Source organism: Bubalus bubalis, chromosome 3 (assembly GCF_019923935.1).
Source record: "Bubalus bubalis isolate 160015118507 breed Murrah chromosome 3, NDDB_SH_1, whole genome shotgun sequence".
Taxonomy (NCBI): domain Eukaryota; kingdom Metazoa; phylum Chordata; class Mammalia; order Artiodactyla; family Bovidae; genus Bubalus; species Bubalus bubalis.
Window position 1 is genome coordinate 132,192,655 of NC_059159.1, and position 19,228 is coordinate 132,211,882.

The 19,228-nt window shown below is 42.2% G+C and overlaps 1 protein-coding gene across 4 annotated transcripts in view; it reads right to left on the reverse strand.

Annotated features, from left to right (window-relative positions):
* Positions 1–272: 272 nt before the first annotated feature.
* Positions 273–19,228, reverse strand: part of ENTPD4 (ectonucleoside triphosphate diphosphohydrolase 4) — a 39,629-nt gene continuing 20,673 nt past the window's right edge. For 3 of the 4 annotated variants that reach the window (XM_006069547.4, XM_006069546.4, XM_044940168.2), the window contains 7 exons: positions 13,653–13,712; positions 13,220–13,374; positions 11,449–11,615; positions 8,449–8,773; positions 6,488–6,573; positions 5,470–5,631; positions 273–4,305 (listed from right to left, as the gene is read on the reverse strand). In XM_006069547.4, coding sequence (XP_006069609.2) covers positions 4,077–4,305; positions 5,470–5,631; positions 6,488–6,573; positions 8,449–8,773; positions 11,449–11,615; positions 13,220–13,374; positions 13,653–13,712 — 1,184 coding nt within the window. In that variant the 3' untranslated portion in view covers positions 273–4,076. The remainder of the gene's footprint in view (positions 4,306–5,469; positions 5,632–6,487; positions 6,574–8,448; positions 8,774–11,448; positions 11,616–13,219; positions 13,375–13,652; positions 13,713–19,228) is intronic. The other variant, XM_006069548.4, reaches the window with a different exon arrangement.

A 19,228-nucleotide genomic window follows, 5' to 3' on the forward strand; every position in this document is an offset into this window, starting at 1 on the left:
GGGACTGAACCCAGGTCTCCTGCATTGCAGGCAGATTCTTCACCGTCTGACCCACCAGAGATATAGTTAATGGGTCCTTTAAAACGACAATCTCATAAACAGTAGTCTTTCAATGGCCTTTATTGTTGATGAATGGCTTAGTATTACACTGTGGTGAATGTTTCTACTCATTAAATATTTGGGTTTCCAGCTGAAGGACACCGGGACCCCTCACTCCACCACACACAGCAGAGCCTCACTATACGCCTGTCAAACACAGCAAACGCATGGAGTGTGTAGTCAGACTCAATTTATTTTACTGAAGTGAGATTCAAGTTTAACTAAGCATTCTAACAGGAAACAAGATTCAAACATCAGAGGAAAATCTCTTTTAAAATCACAAGCAAGCAAGCTCACACAGAATCTATGGGCCATCAGATGAACTTCCACTTTATTCTCAACACCCATCCCTCTGGAGTGTCGCAAGGTGAGGTTGCCAAACATAGAAAATGATACAACAGCACAATTCCCCGAGGGTAATTATTCTTTGAATGGAAAACATCATTTAAATCAAAAACATTTAGAGATGCTCCCTTAGTTTGTATAATTTCTAACCTCGAAATAAAATCTCAGTAACAGAACACAGAATTCTCCTTGGTTGGTCACCTCATTCACTACGGAAGAGGACAATCAATAAAAATCGTAAAAAAACATAACCCTGAAAGAGAAATAAATAACTAAATAATTTACTTATAGGTAGTTCTGCTGCACTCATTGCACGTAACCACACAATATTCTAAAGCTGATTTTTTTTTAAAAAAAAGCTTGGAAAACACAGTTGCCTGTTTGAGTTTCTTGCTAAGTGGTGCATGTTTCTTAGATGGAGAATTATCCTATGTTAAATCTGAGTTTCAGATTTAAACACCAGGTACTCTAGAGCTTTCCCGCCTGGGTGCACAGGTATGGTGACAGGAGAGCAAGGGGTCTCCCCAGCTTGCAGGGTGGGGAGCTGCAAAAAGCCAGTGGTTTAGGGTGAGAATGTGCAAAAACCACTGGGACCAATCAGTCTGTTTGTACTTTTACTGTGATGTCGTTGCAGGGACTGTAAAATCTTCAAGAACATTCTCTGGAGGTTTAAAAAGGAGCAGCACAGGTAGGATGATGAACAGAAGCGTTTACTTGAGGAATCTTTCCACCAAACAGAAAGCTAACACAGAACACTGTTCTTTTCGAGGCTTTCAGCAAGTTCCCTCCCACCCATCTGATTTCTCCTGCTTTCTGTCACTAAAAGTGTTCACACTTTACTGCCTTCTTGGCCAGCCCTTAATTGATATTATTTCTTTGCTTCCAGAATTAGGCCCCTCCTGTGCCTGCTGATGTCACAACAGGGCAGAGTGAGCGCCCACCCCCTCAACAGCATGTTTTAAATTTGGGTTGGGGGAGGGGGGAATATGTTATCTGTTTATTAGAAAACCAATCTTGAAAAGTACCTAGAGGAAAAGATGAGTGAGATTCTGGCACATCCACAACTATTTCCAGATTGCAGTTGGTCATGTCTCTGGCCCTTCTTTCTGTGCTCACGCTGGTCACAGGTACCTCTCTGAATAGAGAGAAGGCACTGGATATCTGTTCTTGAATGGACCATCTGTGGAGGCTCAGCAGTGTCCTCTCTAAAGGGACACTGAGTAAGTGTCTGAGGCTCTACAGGTCACATGTAGTCTCTGGTGTGTATCGGTTACTTTTCCTTTAATGACCTTAAAAAAACTGAAAACACATTCTCAGCTCAAGAGTCTCCCAGATTTTCCCTGTGGGTGATGGCTTGCCAAGCCTCTGCTGGGATTTCTTTGATGGGGTACACAGCTCCGAACTATGCAAAGTACAAAGCCACTGTGCCTTGGGACCCTAACCTGGGGACTCCTTTTGGAGACTGAGATGGGTCCTGGCAGACGGATGTCAAGCTTGGATCTTCCATGCTGGTCTCTGCTGCACTGCCCAAACATACAGAGCTGGACCACATTAGCACCCTTTATCTAAAAAGTGGCTGTTTACAGTAGGAGGTCTTAATTTACGCCCATTTAAACCTACCTGTGCTAGCTTATCCTTGTCGTGATCTGAAAGGCAAAATCACATATTCCAGGTACTGGGAAATTTTCATCCTGCAGGTTAGGGCCTTACTACTCCACATGGCTGGTGGTAGAAAAGCTAACGTGTAAACTTACTTTTTGTTCATCACTAATGCCACCTACAGTCCACAGGGCAACCCCTCTAAGAAGTCAAGGAGAAGCATGCCAGCTCTCTACCCCTGGGGTACTCATAACACAGCTCCCGGTGTGGCTGTGTCTTGAAAAAGAACAGTGTTTACCAGGAACCAAGGAATTAAACAGGTGGAGATCAGCATTTCAGAGGCTGGATTTTTTCGAGAAATACCTGTCTCCATCCTCTCTTAAGTCTCTCTACACATGAGATGCTATGACACCATCTAGCTCCTCCAACCTTCTTGATATCTGAGAGGCAAACTTTCTACCAACAATTTTTCCATTGTTAGAATGTTCACTTTGAAGAGCAGGATCAGAGGATTTGCATTTCTTTCATAAATCTGTAATCTCTTAAGTTATCAACATATAGTATGTCAGGTTTTTAAGTAATACTAGACAAGATGAATATCCAATTTTTTTTCTAAATTAAATAAGGGCTTAAGAACCTGAATTCTTTCTCTCATCAGTGATTCTTTTAAAAAGCAGCTGATGACTCTCAAAATATAAATCTGTTACCAACTAGATGGATTTACCTGTTGTGTAGTTAAGAAATAGTCTAGGGGCGTGCATGCATGTGTACACACACACACACACCCCATCATCTAAAAAACTATGTATGAGAATGTCCAAAGTTTCTGAACTAAATAAATAGGTAAAAAACCACCCATCTCACAGACTTTTTAGATTTTTGTTTGAAATGTCAAACTTGTTTTCCTCAAAATGTGAGTTGATTCTTCTTTCTCCTAGTCCTGCAGCTTTACAGTGGCCCTGCCAGCACCACCTCAACCACAACAGTCAAGCCAAGGCTCTGAAATATGAGAGCAGGAGGGATACCAACTTGTAGGTGGAAGAAACCACAGCACAATTAAATAACCACAAATGAATGAGAAATACGGACATGCCAGTTGGCAGACACCAGCTCCAGTTCTAACAACATTAAAACCAGTGAAACTATGAATTTTCCAACTCAGTCAAAAACAGTGTTCTAAGGGTGCTGAAAGATGGGATGAAGGAAGTAACTGCCTGTGGTTGGTATCGAGGACTGATTTTTTTCTAAATGAAATGAAATGCAACAGTAGACTCTGAAGCGTGTGCTTTTAAAAGTGACAGCACTGTACTCCCTCACTCTCTCCCACTGGTGTGCGCGCACGCACACACACACACGCACGCACACGCGCACACACACACGCACGCACGCGTACACACACACACACACACACACACAGAGCACTCAGGTCATTTTCACATTTTTTTCAGGTCTCTTCCTATCAATTTTAAAAACTGCTACCTCTTGGTGCCTATACCTACCTACTGTGGATATAAATGGTTCTGGTTTTTTAAACCTGCCAAGAAAATAAACAGCAAGAGCCCTGAACAATAAATAAAACTAAGCATCTCCCTCTTTAGGTGAGAGCTTTCAAGACAGAAACAGGGATGATCAGTCCAGTGAGAATGTGTTCTGGTTCTGTGAAAGCGTCACCCCTCAGTTCCAACTCCCCTGACAGAGGACAGCCTGCTGTTTTCCTCCAGTATCAAAGTGCATCTGTTTAAAATCAAATATGCCTTAGAGAACAACCCAAAATCTTTATAATTTTTGTTAGACAGTCTACGCAGCAAAAATGAAGTGATGCTCCCTTTTCCTGACTCCTCCATTCAAAGCTGTACACAGAACAGCTGGACGCAATACTTCTAGGAGAGCGGAGTTTACAAACAGTGGGGTTTGGTTTTGTTTCAAGGAACAAAAAGGAAAAGGAAAAACAAAACTAAGTGAGAATGAAGAGGAGAAACCCTGAGGCAAAAATGGCTTTTCCTGTAGAGTCTTCCGGGGGCTCAGAGTCCGGTTCATAAGGTACCAGCTATCTTCTGGGACGGAAGGCCCTCCTCCAGCCAGACGGCGGCGGCTGAGCCGCTGCGCGGGGCCCGCCGGTGGATGCGCCGCAGCCGCAGCAGGTAGAGGAGGATGGCGAGCAGGACCACCAGGAAGCAGCCGGAGAACAGGTAGTGGTTGTACACGAAGGAGAAGCCCCGCCAGTGCGCATGGCTGGCCCGGAAGGTCTCCTGCTGAATGTCTCTGCCCCAGGGAACAAGAACAAACAGGACGGCTAACTAGGCATGCAGCAGATGCAAGGTGATGGTGCCCAGGGGCAGGGCAGGGGAGACCTGGTTTAGCACTCGGCTCTGCAGACAGAAACTGTCACCTCTGTCTCCCAGACCCGGTTCCCTCACCTCTAAAATGCAGGATAATATGGCCCAGCAGAGGGTGGTTCTGAGTATGAAAACGGTAACACATGAAAGTGTATTCATAAGTCTGTAGCTGTTACCAACACTCTGGTTTGGGTAACAAAAATCAGAGAAAGTTAGAACTGTGTTTCACTAATACACAGAAGCCAATGTGGAATCAAAGCACATGTTTGTGATCAGTAACACCTACTTCCCAGTTTCTGCTGTTAATCCAGCTAAATATGCTGCTGGGCAAGGCTTAATTAAATGAAGGGAAAAACAAAACCAAAACTAGCTAATCCATTTATTTGTGAACCAGGGTTCTGATGTGGGGGTCAACTGACAGCCGGGTCTGAATGTGAAAGGGGAAGAAGACTCGTCTTTATTTTATGACTCTGGCTGCAATGCAGTATTTCCACTGAATGTGAATGCAGACAAAAACCACTACAGTGTCAGCAGGACATGTGAGTTCCTAGTACAACTCACAGATCTTTTCCATCACACTGGGGTGTTCTGCAGATGCCTCAAAATACTATCAACAGGTATCACTACACTGAAATTCCAGAAAATATGAATTCTGCTGCCAGGTCTTGCTATCTAAGGTTCTAATAAGGAAGAACATACACTACAAATCACAAGTTTGTCTTCTGTAATGTTCGATAAATATATTGCAATATAACAGTTTCCTCTATAAACTTATGCATTTATATTATGCACTAAAAGCAAGATTTCAGGAAGGGGTCCAAGGCCATAAGGGTTAAGGACCCTGGAATGGACCCCTCTGTGTTGGGGCTAGGGAACAGACAGCTGATGACAATGGGAGGGGAGGATGCACCAGTGTGGAAGACCAAGTCAGACACCCCCCCTCCCCACCCCTCCAACCCCGCCATGCTCCCAATCTGTCCACAGCCAGCATTAACAACGCCCCAAATGCCCACACCCATGGCTACCAGGATCCCTCAGATGCAGAGAAGCACCTTCGGCTGGATTTCTGTTACCAAATGTCCAGCCTTACCTCAAGGGTAAGAAGCGGGTCCTGTAGAGGATTGCTCCGAGAGTCCACTGCACCTCCTTGTCGTAAACCTGCAAGGCTGTCTTTAAATTTCTGTAGTTGACAGGAAACGAGAAGCCCCTGTGGAACACCTCAAACATCCAGGCAGATTTGAAGCACTGATACCTACAAATGGCATAGATATGAAGGGGACTGAGTCACTGGTCCAAACACACCCGTGTGGTTGGTCTTGCCCTCTGTGATCGATGTGGGTGTGCAGGCTTCACAAGGCTGGTCCTCTGAGGGCCGAATCAGCATCTCCAGCTGATTCGCTTGGTTTATACTCCTTGTCCCACATCTTTCACCTGTCGAATCAATTCGCCCATGAAACCTGATCTCTATATAATTTAATACGTGGTACCCATGAGAGATTTTTCCCCTTCGGCTTTCCATCATTTAACTCCTTTCTGAATAAATACTGAGCAAGCGTCACCTTCTTTGAACTTCAGTGTCTTTTTTATATAATGAGAACATGGGAGGGTCCTTTTTGGCTCTGAGAGTCTATGATTTTAAATATTTATCAGAGGCTTGCTTTTAGCAAAGTGCTGGGCTAAGCAAGTAATATGATATCATCATAAATAATAACATAGCCAATGTGGTTAAGCAAAGGATTTTTAAAAAGCAACTAATACCATAAAACAAAACAGAATATGATAAATGTGCAAGAGTCATAATGAGGGCTCTGGAGACTCGGAAAGAGGGACGGAGCCTGGCTGAGTGGACAGAGGAAAAAAGCTCTGACCTCTGACCTTTGGGCAGCGCATCAATGGCAAAAGATGCACAGGAGAATCCCAGGTGGTAGGAAGACCAAAACGGAGCCCAAGACTGCAAGACATGTTTGGGCGAGTCTTTGCCATCCATCTGAAAGGACCCTGGGCAGATGCGGAAGAGCAAGGACCAATGAGGACGCAAAGGTAGACTGGGGCCAAGACTGGACACACAGTTTCTTCAACATACCCTGGGCTCTCTGTCCATGACTTACTTGAGCCTGTGGAGGTCGGCGTGAGAGGCATACAGTCCTCGGTCAAAGCGTTCCCGCAGGATCGACCACTTCGTGGCACAATAATCCTGAAAGAAATTTCACCCCAAGTATAGCCCTAGGAAAAGTTTATTAAATTTTTTTCATTTAAAAAAAGTATTGACCAAATTCATATTCATAATGAACATATCCTTCCAATTAGGAAACACAAGCTTAATATATGTCCATATCCCACAAGGACATGACACACACACTCCGTGAATGCTTCACTGATGAGAGAGACAATGCTTGTTTTTCATCTTAAATTTTGGTCAAGATCATTGTTACAGAGAGTTTCACTGCCCACAACCAACCTCTTCTAAAGCTGCTGAGTTTCTCCCCCCGTGACTGCATGTGACTGGCACAGATTTTGGAAAAGTGAAGTTGTACCTCAGCTGGTTCAGACTTAACACCTAGGTCCATGGCTACATGGTATTCTGGGAACTCAGTGTGTGTGTTCAGTTGCTCAGTCATGCCCGACTCTTTGCGAACCCAGGGACTACAGGCTCCTCTGTCCATGAATTCTCTAGGCAAGAATACTGGAGTGGGTAATCATTTCCTACTCCAGAGGATCTTCCTGCCCCAGGGGTCAAACCTGGGTCTCCTGAGTCTCTTGCATGAGCAGGCGGATTCTTTACCATGTGAGACACTAGGAAAGCCCCTGGGCACACCGGGATGATTACCAGAAATGGGAAAGAGGTGCCACCTTTTCCTGATGTCCCTTGTACAGAGGTATATATTAAGAGCTAAGACTTACTGAACACTGTGTCAGCACCTTTTCTGAATTTACATTACATTCAGCTCCTTGACATGGCTGCTATTCTAAACTCTGTGGGTGAAGAAACTGAGGCTCAGAGAAGCAGTGAAACTCAAGACAGGGGACACAGAAAATATGGTGCTCAGACTGGGGTGAGAGGGTTAGGACACCTGTCAGGCAGAGGAAACACCACGGCCGAAGACAAGATGGAAGGGAGCACTGACAGGAGGGAAACAAATAAATCTTTGATACGATTAGAGCATAAAGTGCTGGGTGGGGAGATGAGGCGCGGGCGGGGGCAGGGGCGGCAGACACACTAAGGTATTTGAAATTCATCCTGGAAGCAGGAGGAAACGCTGAACACTCTGAAAAGGAGACCAGGTGGCAGCACTTGGGTTTCAGACAGAACACTGGGGAGCAGTGCAGAGAATGAATGATGGGAGACCAGAGCAGGAGCACCAGAGGGAGGCTCCTGCAACGGTGCAAGTGACAGAGTCCAGGACTGGGACAGTGAGGGTGGGACAGAAAGCAGGGAGAGCAGGGGCTGAAAAGTTATTTCTGATGTATAATAACATGCTTAATGACTGCTATAACAGGGTGTACGGGAAGGGATGCATGAGTGACAGAGGAGGGGAGGGGGACTGGATGGCTTGTGATGCCATGATCGAGACAACACAGCAGAACAGAATGGGCAGACAGGAGGGGTTGTTTGGAGTTGTGAGAGCTAGCAGGCACTGGGCAGGGGTCACATGTGGAGCCTCTTTCCGGGAGGCAGCAGCAAACCATGAATTCAGATGAGACCAGCCAAGAACCTACAGGTCAGAGGACCAAGGGAGGCGACTGCCCAGGCTTGGAGCCTAGGGGGCTGTCAGGAAGGCAGGGAGAACAAGAGAAGAGGGGTGCTGGCAGCAAAGGGCAGGAAGCTGTGAGGAGCTGTGGGACCAGAATTACAGTATTACAGTGTGGGAGCCACGATGGCAGTGCAGTCCATGGAGTGGGGCAGAAACTGGCTCACAGCGGGTGTTTTGGCTTCTGCTGTGACTGTCCCTCTCACCTAACCAAGGCCCAGCCAGGGCTGCTAAGGCACTGCACACAGCCTTCTGCCATCTCCCATGTCCTGCTCCAGTCTGGGCCTGTCGCTGCCTACACCAGCTCCCTGGACAGTTACCTTGGCGGCTCTAGTAAATGCTGTGGCGTCGTAGTCTCCGCCCATCCGTAACACATCTTCCGTGCAGTAGTAGAACTCGGAGAAGCCGTAGAACTCGCTGTTCTGGAAGTGAATTGGAGGCTGGTAGACCCCATTGAGGGAGGTTTGTGTCTCGTTTGTTTTGTTCATGAAAGGTTGGACGGTCTCCCGGCACAGGTCAAAGTCCCCCGTCCCCCGCAGGTAGAGCGTCATTCCATTTTGCTGGATTTCGTCTTTGATGTCCAGGGGTAGGCAGGGGTCCAGGTACGGAGTGTCAGGAGTTAGTCCAGTCTGTTTCCCCAGGAGTCTATAGGACCAAGAGAAACTTCACCATGAGACTGACAGAAAACTGTGAAGAAGAAGGTGGCTGCAAGTCAGTGTTTCCCAAACTCTGTCCCGTCGAACACAAAAGGGTTTCAGGAAAAATCAAGCTAGAAAAACACAGACTTGAGCCCCTCCAGGACATTCATAACACACACCTGATACAGCAAACACCTGAACGGGGGCCAGTGAAACTAGGACCTGGTCAGATCACTGATGCCTTCCATGCCCTGTGACACAGCCTGATGTCCTCCGCCGTTGAGGGTACAGTGCCCTGTGACACAGCCTGATGTCCTCCACTGTTGAGGGTACAGTTAGTAAGCTCTTCCATGTCTCTTGTACACTGCAGTCCAACGCCCACTCACTGTGTTATTCCCAGCCCCATTTTGGCCACAAATGCCTGTGATTTTAATTATATATAGATGAAATGTGACTGTAAAAAGAAGGTGCTGGTCTTGTGAAAGCTGGGTCAGATGCCTTAGAAAAATATGATAAAGGCAAAATGCTAGAAAACTGGTGTCAAATTAAGTATTAGCAGGATTTTTTTTTTAAAGTTTGGAAAAATTAGTAAAAATCTAGACATAAAGTAGTATCAAACTGCTTCACAGATGTCTTTAAGGCTTTGGTATTCTTGAAAGAAAGCCAAAATGGTATCAAATGAGTGGGTGCAGTGCCTGCCAGAGAAATGACAGATGCAGCCTAAGAAAAGCTTTTAGTCCAGAGCGAAAGATTGGCAACTGAATACACAAGTTAGAACAAAATGCTTGAGGTTGATTCTATTTTTACAACTCTCTGCTCTAACTGAATTTTTTAAGTTAACCAACTATTGATCCCAACTGCAGCAGATAACAATTTTACTGTACTGTGGGCTCTGAGAAGTCCTGTAGAAATCTTCACATTGTTTACTGAAATGCTCTACACTTGCTACCTCCCAATGAAATGTCCAGATCTGTCATCGTACTGTGTGTCTTCACTGCTAAAGAAAAGCTCAAGTTATGTTAGTGTTTGACACCAGGAAATCCCATGGGCCTAAAAGGTATTTAACTATTAGGAGGGCACCTGAATTTGACATTCAGTCAGTGAAATTAAGTCAAGTTTTTACCTGACACTCAACTGACATAAGATCAGGGTAACTCAAAATGGACGTGCATGTAATAAATTAAAGTCTTTGCCATTAATTTAAAATATTTGAGTAATTTAAAAAATCTATCATCATTACTAATGGCAAAGAGATAAATATGCATTTGAAGGCTCAATTCAGGACATATGTAAAAAGTGATGACTAATATTTATAATGATTATATAAGTCTAGGATGAGCTAAATGTGTATTTCATGCTACAGGTTTTTCTTGCTCTATGTCTAAATTAAGAAGTACCACTCCACAGCCCACTATACAACCTTCTTGACATTAAAACCAATTAGTAAAAATTAGGGCTGCAGAAGAAGGTACTTCTCCAAAGTTCTAAATTAAATGTCCTTATAAAATATTTCTATTTTAAGAATATCATTAAAAATAATTTTAGCAAAGTATGCTATAATATGCCATTTTTAAAAAGAAACTGGGACTACTTACTATCTCTTACCTAACATTATTCAACTAACATCTAGAGCAGAAAAAGAACAAGTTTTTACTGCTTTTCCTATTCACACATGTGAGTTTCTGGAAAATGAGGAGCTAAATGGCTCTGACTTGGACTTTCGTAAAGTTTAGGCCTCCACAGGTTTATTAAGATTAAATTGTAGTCAATATTTTATAATAACTATAAATGGAGTATAAACTTCAAAAACTGTGAATCACTATGTTGTACATCTGAAACATATAATATTGTACATCAACTACACCTCAACAACTAAAAGGTCAAATTGATCAAAGAAATACACTATCATTTGGCTCTATAAATCAGGATTTTTCCCCTCAAAATTGTTATATCAAAACAAAACAAAGCATAGTAATTAATAACTCTTTACATAACCCCAGATTTCAGAGTTTTTTTAATTCATCCAAATGGCTTTTCTATTCTAATGGACTAATTTTTAATAATTATTTGGTACATACTTAAACACATAAAATAAATTTAAATTGATAAGGTGTTTTTTATATTTTCTATACCAGAAATCTTCATAAACTCATTTTAAAAAGTGTTACTGCTAAAGATGCTTAAAATGACAAACTCTGACTTCTGGATCATTTCTTTCTTATGAATAACTTCCTTCCTACGGTCGTATTTACCACATAACCACCCAGGCTGGTTCCCACGACATTAGGCCATCTCATAACTCAACGCCACCAATGCATCCTGTGGGCCACCAGGAAATCTGAGTGGCCCAGGTGCTGAGTTTCCCCAGGATTTGACAATCTGGAATAGCACCACCCAGGACTTAAAAGTATTTAATATCCTGAGAGCAAGACCTCTAATCCAGCAGTGAAGCCCTGGGTCTGAGAGCGAGAGCCTCCTTCGGAGCCTGGTAGGCTGGGGCTGAAGGCAGGACCCTGCTGCCCTTGCATTTCTTCCCCAGCTCAGCAGGCTGGGCAGGCAGTAAACAGCTAACCATGCTGACGTTCTTCTGCTGACTGAGGGCTCCTTCTTCACCTGGGTATGTCTTCTATGAGGACAGACCTAGATTTCAAAGTCGTGGCTGAGCAGTGGAAGGTGCTTTACCTGTTCTTCTGAATTGTGCTGGCAAATATTCTGTCTTCATACCTCTGTCGAGCGGCATTGCCACCAAACCCAAGAAATGTGGCCACATAGACACGGTACACATGCTCCGTTTGGTGAATGTCACACCCCAAGTTAAATTCAGCCAACAGGTTCTTAGCTACTTCTTCCTGCAGACGTAAGGGCCACAAACTTAAGTATTTTAAGCAAAAATAATTACCTCCTTCTAAAAAGAGGGATCCTGAAAGAGTCTCATCTAAAAGGATCAAACATTTTGCTTCTGCATTTCCCAAGGATCCTTCTAAGCATCTTTCCTACTTCAACATGACAACCCTGACAAAAAATTTCAGGTGGGCTGCACATCTGTGATACCAAAATTACTTTGTAAAAAGGATGTTTTTTTAACAATGTGATCTAGTAAATCTACTCAGGAAATCCCACACTATGAAAATAATCTTCAACATTGAAGTCTCTATACACAACCATGTCCTTTGCAATTCTGTGACAGAAAATACTGGATGCCATTGAAATACACAATTCCAGGGAGGGCTTAGTTATTATGGTAGCAGTTTATGCAGGAACATGCTTATGCACTGTTCAATAAAGGACAAAGCTCTGGACAAACAGTAAGATTATAACAACCATATTTTTAAAAACTATGAGGAGGTAAAAAAAGAATGAAAATAAATACACCAAAACACTATCATTTTTTTTTTTTTGGATGATGCATCCATGGGAAATTTTTATTCCTGATTTTTCAGTATTTTTTCCCAAATTTGCTTTTCTGAGTTTCTTGCTTTGAGGGGAAAACGTGGCTTTTTACCAAGAGTGTAATAGTTTCTAGAGGCATGCCTGGATGGGAAGTAGGAAACACAAATTGCAATACTTGAATTTACAGAGCATTTTTCTAAGGCGCTTAAAAAACATGTCAAAAACATATCAATAATGTTTACTGAGTTGACACGGTGTCTGGCAGGGCGTTAAATATACTATATGCGCCACCTCAATCAGTTTTGTAATAATTCTCTGTCAGAGACACTTGCATTCACATTTACAGCTGAAGAGACCTGCTCAAAAAAGTGAAGTTACTTGCATAAGGTCCCACAATTAGAGAGGACAGGGTGACAATGTACCCAAGCTTATCCAGCTCCACTCTTTTCTAACCACTCTCTCTGCTTGTATTAATCTACAACTGAACAGAACAGCGAAAGACACAGAGCAATTCGGGAACCCATCTGGACCGCCTCTGCTCTACACAAGGCCGCCCAGCCTCCTGGGAAACTAGAGGCAGGGGTGCAGATACACAACAGAGTGAATCACAAGTTGAGAAACCCAGAGCAGTGGATACAAACCTCAGTCTTGACCAGAAAAGTGGAGAGCTGTCTGACCACACATCTTTGCCCCCCCACATAAAAGTAATTTTTCCCAATTACAACTTAAGAAATCTGACGCTATTATATTAAGTTTTACGATACCTGCTGAGAAAAAAAGTGACTGGAAACAGAAATAAAAACTCAAGTGTATGGCTGACATACACACCAAAGGAAAATCTACGTAAGTTCAGAAAACAAACCAGCTGACTTCAATGAACAAACACAAACGGCTTAGTGGAGGTTTGCCTTGGTTTCCTCCCGTCTCCTGTCGCCTCGGTTGAGAAGGTGGGACCCTCAGCACAGTAAAGATGTGTTCAGACTCAGAAAACAAAACAAAAATGGATGGAGACATGTTAAATGAAAACCAAACCAAAAGGAAGGAAATTTGTACAGATAATAACCTGCTGTGAGGAGGCAAAGCTTACAGTTTTGGGTACTTCGTATGCTATCTGGGTTGACACGCCTCCCATGTCTAGAATACCAGCTGTTCTTTTACGAAGAATGGCTTCGCTGCTTTCACTACCAGGGATGTTAACTTCCACTACTGCCTCGTCATCTGGAAAGAACAAGAAACATCCATTGGAATGGAACAAATGCAGGGAAGCACAATTTTGCAAACAGCCATCCTGCTTTCATGGTGGGTTCCAGGGTATCTAGGAGACCCAACCCGCTCCTCCCCACTAAGATCAAGTTCACTCAGTGACAGCAGCGCCTCCCACGCTGCTCCCCCACACCCAGCTGTGTCACAGGACTCAGCTCCTTCTCTACGCTTTGCGTGAAATAGAAAAAGACAGAGGTCCAGTTAGACACATTCACTGGGAACACAGTACTTACCATCTTCGATATGCTCAAATCGTCCAAGGACAAAATTAATGCCAATCCAAGCATAGACACCTAAAGACATTGTAAGAAGAGTAAAGTTTAAAAACAGTTTATGTAATTCTGATCAGTGGAATCTGTGCAGACATTTATTTTATCCCGACAAGCTGTGAAAACATTATCTGAAGAAATACACTTTTACTGGTGTATTTTATCTTTTTCCAGTGGTTTTCCAAGAACTCTCAACTTTTAATTTTGTAGTTTCATACCATTTGCATGTGTTGAAAACATAATTCCCTAGGCCCTAGTGTTCCTTTGAAATTTGGAGATTGTTTTGAAATACCGGAGTTTTCACTTTGAGGCTAAATCTATCGAGTGCAAGGTTTTAAAAACAAGTGAACTCTGATTCTTCCACTCCTTTATCCCACGATCTCACTCAGTTCCCAAGTCTGATTCTCTTTTTATAATATTTTCTACATCCGATCCTCACCTGTTTTTATTATTGCCTTTATTTAATCTGGTATAGCGGTCTAACTGACCTTCTTGTTCCTACTCTCCCATTCCAACTCACGCTATTCTCTACTGGACTGATCCATAAAACAAAGCCCAAACTCCAGAGTCCAACAATTCAAGACCTGTCTAACTTTTCAAAACTGAATAAATTTGATGTGTAACACTGTGTAAATTTAAGTGATACAGTGTGTTACTTTGATACATTTATACATGATTGCCCTTGTAGCAATATTATCATCACATCATTACAGTACAGTATTATTGTCTCTATTCACTATACCATGCATTAACTCTCTATGGCTTATTTATCTAGTGTTACAAGTTTCTACCCTTAAACATCATTAATCTTATCTCCTACCCCCATCCCCTGGTAACCAACATTTTACTCTGGTTTCTGACTTTTTCAGATTCTACAAATAAATGGTATCACATAGTATTTGTCTTTCTCTGACTTACCTCGCTTAGTATAATGTGCAAAGTCCAACCATGTCAAAAATAAAAGGATATCCTTCCTCCTTTCTCTTGGTTACATAAGATTTCACCTTTTCTATGCACCACATCTTTAATTTGTTGATGAACACCTGAGTTGTTGCTGTATCTTGGCTATTGTGAACAACACTTCAATAAACATGGGAGTGCATGTATCTTGTCAGAATTCTATTTTCATTTCCTTTGGGCATATACCCAGAAATATAAATGCTGTCATATGGTACCCTTAATTTCATTGAAAGTGAAGTGAAAGTGAAGTCGCTCAGTCATGTCTGACTCTTTGCGACCCCATGGGCTGTAGCCCTCCAGGCTCCTCCATCCATGGAATTTTCTAGGCAAGAGTACTGGAGTGGGTTGCCATTTCCTTCTCCAAGGGATCTACCCGACTCAGATGGTAAAGCATCTGCCCGCAATGCGGGAGACGTAGGTTTGATCCCCGGGTCAGGAAGGTCTACCCGACTCAGACGGTAAAGCGTCTGCCTGCAATGCGGGAGACCTGGGTTCGATCCCTGGGTTGGGAAGATCCCCTGGAGAAAGAAATGGCAACCCACTCCAGTATTCTTGCCTAGAAAATTCCATGGATGGAGGAACCTGGTGGGCTACAGTCCATGGGGTCGCAAAGAGTCAGACACGACTGAGCGACTTCACTTTCACTTTACTTTCAATGAAATTAGGGGTGCCATATGACACAGCATTTATATTTCTGAGAACTTACTTTATTGAGGAACTTCCATATTATTTTCCATAGTGGTGGACCAATTTATATTTCCATCACTAGTGTATAAGGATTCCCTTTTCATCCAATTCTCATCAGAACCTGCTATCTCTTGTTTTCTTGAGGATAGCCATTCTAGCAGGTATGAGGTGATAGCTTATTGTGGTTTTATGTTTTCCTGATGATTAGTGATATTGAGCATCTTTTCATGTGCCTGCTAGCCATTCTGACACCCTCTTTTGAAAATGTCTATTTAGTTCTTCTGCCCACTTTTAAATCAGATTTTGTTGTTGTTGTTATTAAAGTCGTATGAGTTCTTTATATATATTTTGGATATTAACCACTTATATGAAAGATGATTTGCAAAAAGTTCCTCCTATTCTGTAGGCTATCTTTTCATTTTGTTAATTATTTCTTTTTCTGTGCAGAAGCTTTTGAGTTTGATATAGCCCATTTGTTGATTTTTGCTTTTGGTGTCTTATCCAAAAAAATCATTGCCATGATGAACTTTCTTTCTTTCTTACAGGAGCTGTACAGCATCAAGCCTTATGTTTAGGTTTTTGATCCATGACATAGGGGTCCAATTTCATTGCTCTGCATGTGTTTCTCCAGGTTTTTGAGCATCATCAATTGAAGAGACAATTTTTTATCCATTAAGTTTTCTTGGCTCTCTTTTCAAGTATTAACTGACAGGATTTAATTACAGGCCCTCTATCCTGTTCCACTGGTTGCTGTGTTTATTTCAGCACCAGTACCACACTATTTTGATTACTACAGCTTTGGAGTAGAGTTTGAAACTCAGACACCTGATTGGCTTTGTTCTTTTTTCTCAGGATTACTTTGGCTATCTGGGGTCCTTTGCAGTGCCACCCACAATTTAGGATTGTTCTATCTCTGTAGATAATGTCTCTGGTATTTTCATGGGGATTGCACTCAATCTGTAGATGACTTACCAACTCTATGGAACATCTTTCCATTTGGTTATGGCTTTGATTGTTTTCAGTAAAGTCTTGGCAGTTTTCATTGTACAGATCTTTCACTTCCTTGGTTAAATTTATTCCTAAGTATTTCACATTTTTCATGCTTCTGTGGGTGGGACTGTTTTCTTTTTTAGATGCTTCATCATTAGCATAAACAATGCTAATGCTCATTTTGCATCCTCTTTACTGAAATAGTTGACAAATACAACAATTAATATTTTTGACTGAGTCTTTGGAATTCTTTGTATATGAATACATCATCAGCAAACAGCATTAAATTTACTTCTTCCTTTATGGATGCTTTTCTTAGCCTTACCTGACTGCTCTAGCTGGGACTTTCAATATTATATTGGATAGGAGTAAGAAGAGTGGGCATCCTTGTCTTATTCTTGATCTTTGAGGAAATGCTTTCATTTTATATAAAAAAATGTTATATAATGTTATATATAACATTATAATAACATTATAACATAACAGCTATAATGTTAGCTGTGAGTCTGTCATATATGGCCTTTATTATGCTGAGGTCTGTTCCTTCTATACCCAATTTATTAAGGGTCTTTTTTTTTTTTTAATCATGAAAGGATATACTTTGTCAAATGCTTTTTCTGCATCTATTGAGATGAAATGATGTTCATCTTTCATTTTACTTATGTACTACATTTATTGATCTGCATATTTTCAATCATAGTTGTATCCCAGGGATAAATCCTACTTGGTCATAGTGTATAATCCTTCTAAGGGGTTCTTTTTTAAAAAAATAATTTTATTTATTTATTTATTTTTGGCTGTGCTGGATCTTCACTGCTGCACAGGCTTTCTTTAGTTGCAGTGAGTCGGGACTACTCTCTAGTTGAGGTTCATGGGTTTCTCATTGTGGTGGCTTCTCCTGTTGGAGACCACAGGCTCTAGGGCGTGTGGGCTTTGGTAGGTGCGGCTTCCAGGCTCTAGTGCACAGGCTCAATAGTTGTGGTACACAGACATGTGGGATCTTCCTGGAGAAGGGATGGAACCCGTGTCTCCTGCATTGGCAGGTCGATTCTTTACCACTGAGCCACCAGGAAAGCCCTAAGGTGTTCTTGAATATATCTGGAAAAGTCTTTCCTTCTCCTTCATATCTGAAGGATAATTTTACTGGATAGAGTATTTTTGTCTGGCAAACTTATCTTTCAATACTTAGAATATGTCATTCCACTCCTTGGCCTCTGTAGAGTTTTCCCAGAAAAATCTGGTGACAGCCTAAAGTAGGTTTCTTTGTAGATTACTGTCTTTTTTCCCTGGCTGCCTTTAAAACTTTTTTCATCACTCTTTTGACAGTTTTAATGTGTCTTGAAGGTCTTTTGTGTTGAAATAACAAAGTGTTTCCATTAGCTCTGTGGACTGTATATCCAGGTTCTTCCTCAGGTTTCGGAAATTCTTAGCTATTATTTCTCTGTATGCTCTCTGCTCCCTTCTCTCCCTTTCTCTTCTTCTAGGATATCCATGAGTCTTATGGTGGCTTTCCTAATGAAGTCTGATAGTTAAGGGGTTCTTCACTTTTAAAAAAATCTTAGTTCTCTCTCCTCTTCCACCTGAAACATTTCTATATTCTTACCCATGAGTTCATTTACTCTCTGTTCCATCTGATGTGCTTGACTTCCAATGCTTTCTAATGTATTCATCTCATTGACTGAGTTCTTCAGCTCCACAATTTGTTTGGTTCTTTTTCAGAATTTCAACCTCTTTGGTAAAATTATTTTGTTAATTTTATTCCTGAGATCATTGTATGGTCTTTCTGAGTTTTCTTGTAGCTCGCTGAATTTCTTCCTAACAGCTATTTTGAATTCTTTATCAGTTCAGATTGCAATAGTCCACGTCTCTAAATTTAGTTGCTTGAAAACTGTTTTGTTTTTTTTTCTTCTTGTGATACATTACTTGATTTTCACAGTTTGATGAAAAGTGTCTGTCACAGCATTTGAAGTAGTGAATGACTTTCTTATTTAAGTTAAGCTTTGTTTACGTTCATTCTAACAATTCAACACATTGGTAATTCGAAGCCTTTCTTTGTTTTCTACAAGGTGGCGCTACAGCACAGCTTTTGGTTTCTCTTACCTTAGCTGCCTCATCACTAAGGCTGGGAGGATGAACATAAAAAAAGCCAGTGGAGAGGGAAAAAAAAATGGATGGTGACACAGCTGGGGAGATGTATGCTTCACACCTGGGGCTTTGGGCGTGTTAAAGAGAACAGGATCCTGGGGGGAGGACATCCCCAAAGGTCCGTGGGCTGTCTTCTTGCAAGAATCCCACAGCAGACAGCAAGAAACTTGTCTCTTCAGTTCTTTCTGCCTTCTTCTCCTTTCTTTCTCTGCTCACAGTAGCTGTGGTCTCTCCAGCTGTAGTACTCTCAGTCAGGCGAATTCACCATCCCAACTCATCACCTTCACCCTCCACCACCTCTGCCAGAGAGGTCGTGCTGGCTCAGGGCCACTCCTGCTGCTGCTGCCTCTGCCTGGCTCTGCAGACTCCTCTGGGTTCCAATCCACCCACTTTCTTGGGCACAGATGAACTGATCTCTTGGGTGTCCTGGTGTGCTATGCATAGGCACTTTTTTCCAGTTATGGATGTCCGATTAGTTGCAGATCAAAGGGGAGAGAGAAAAGGAACCACGCACGCCATCATGATGCTGATATCACCAAGACCGATCTAACCTATAACATTATCATGACCTTTCAAAAGGGCCATCATTCCATCAGATTAAAGTATTTTTATTCCTCTGTCCAGGGTGCAGCTTTTCTGACCTGCATTGAGTTAAATCATTTTTTCTGCCTAGAATGAGCTTCCTATCCCTCTCTCAGAGCCCTAGCCTTACCAAGCTTTGGCATGCTGTGTTTATAATTATCCCTTGATGCCCAGTT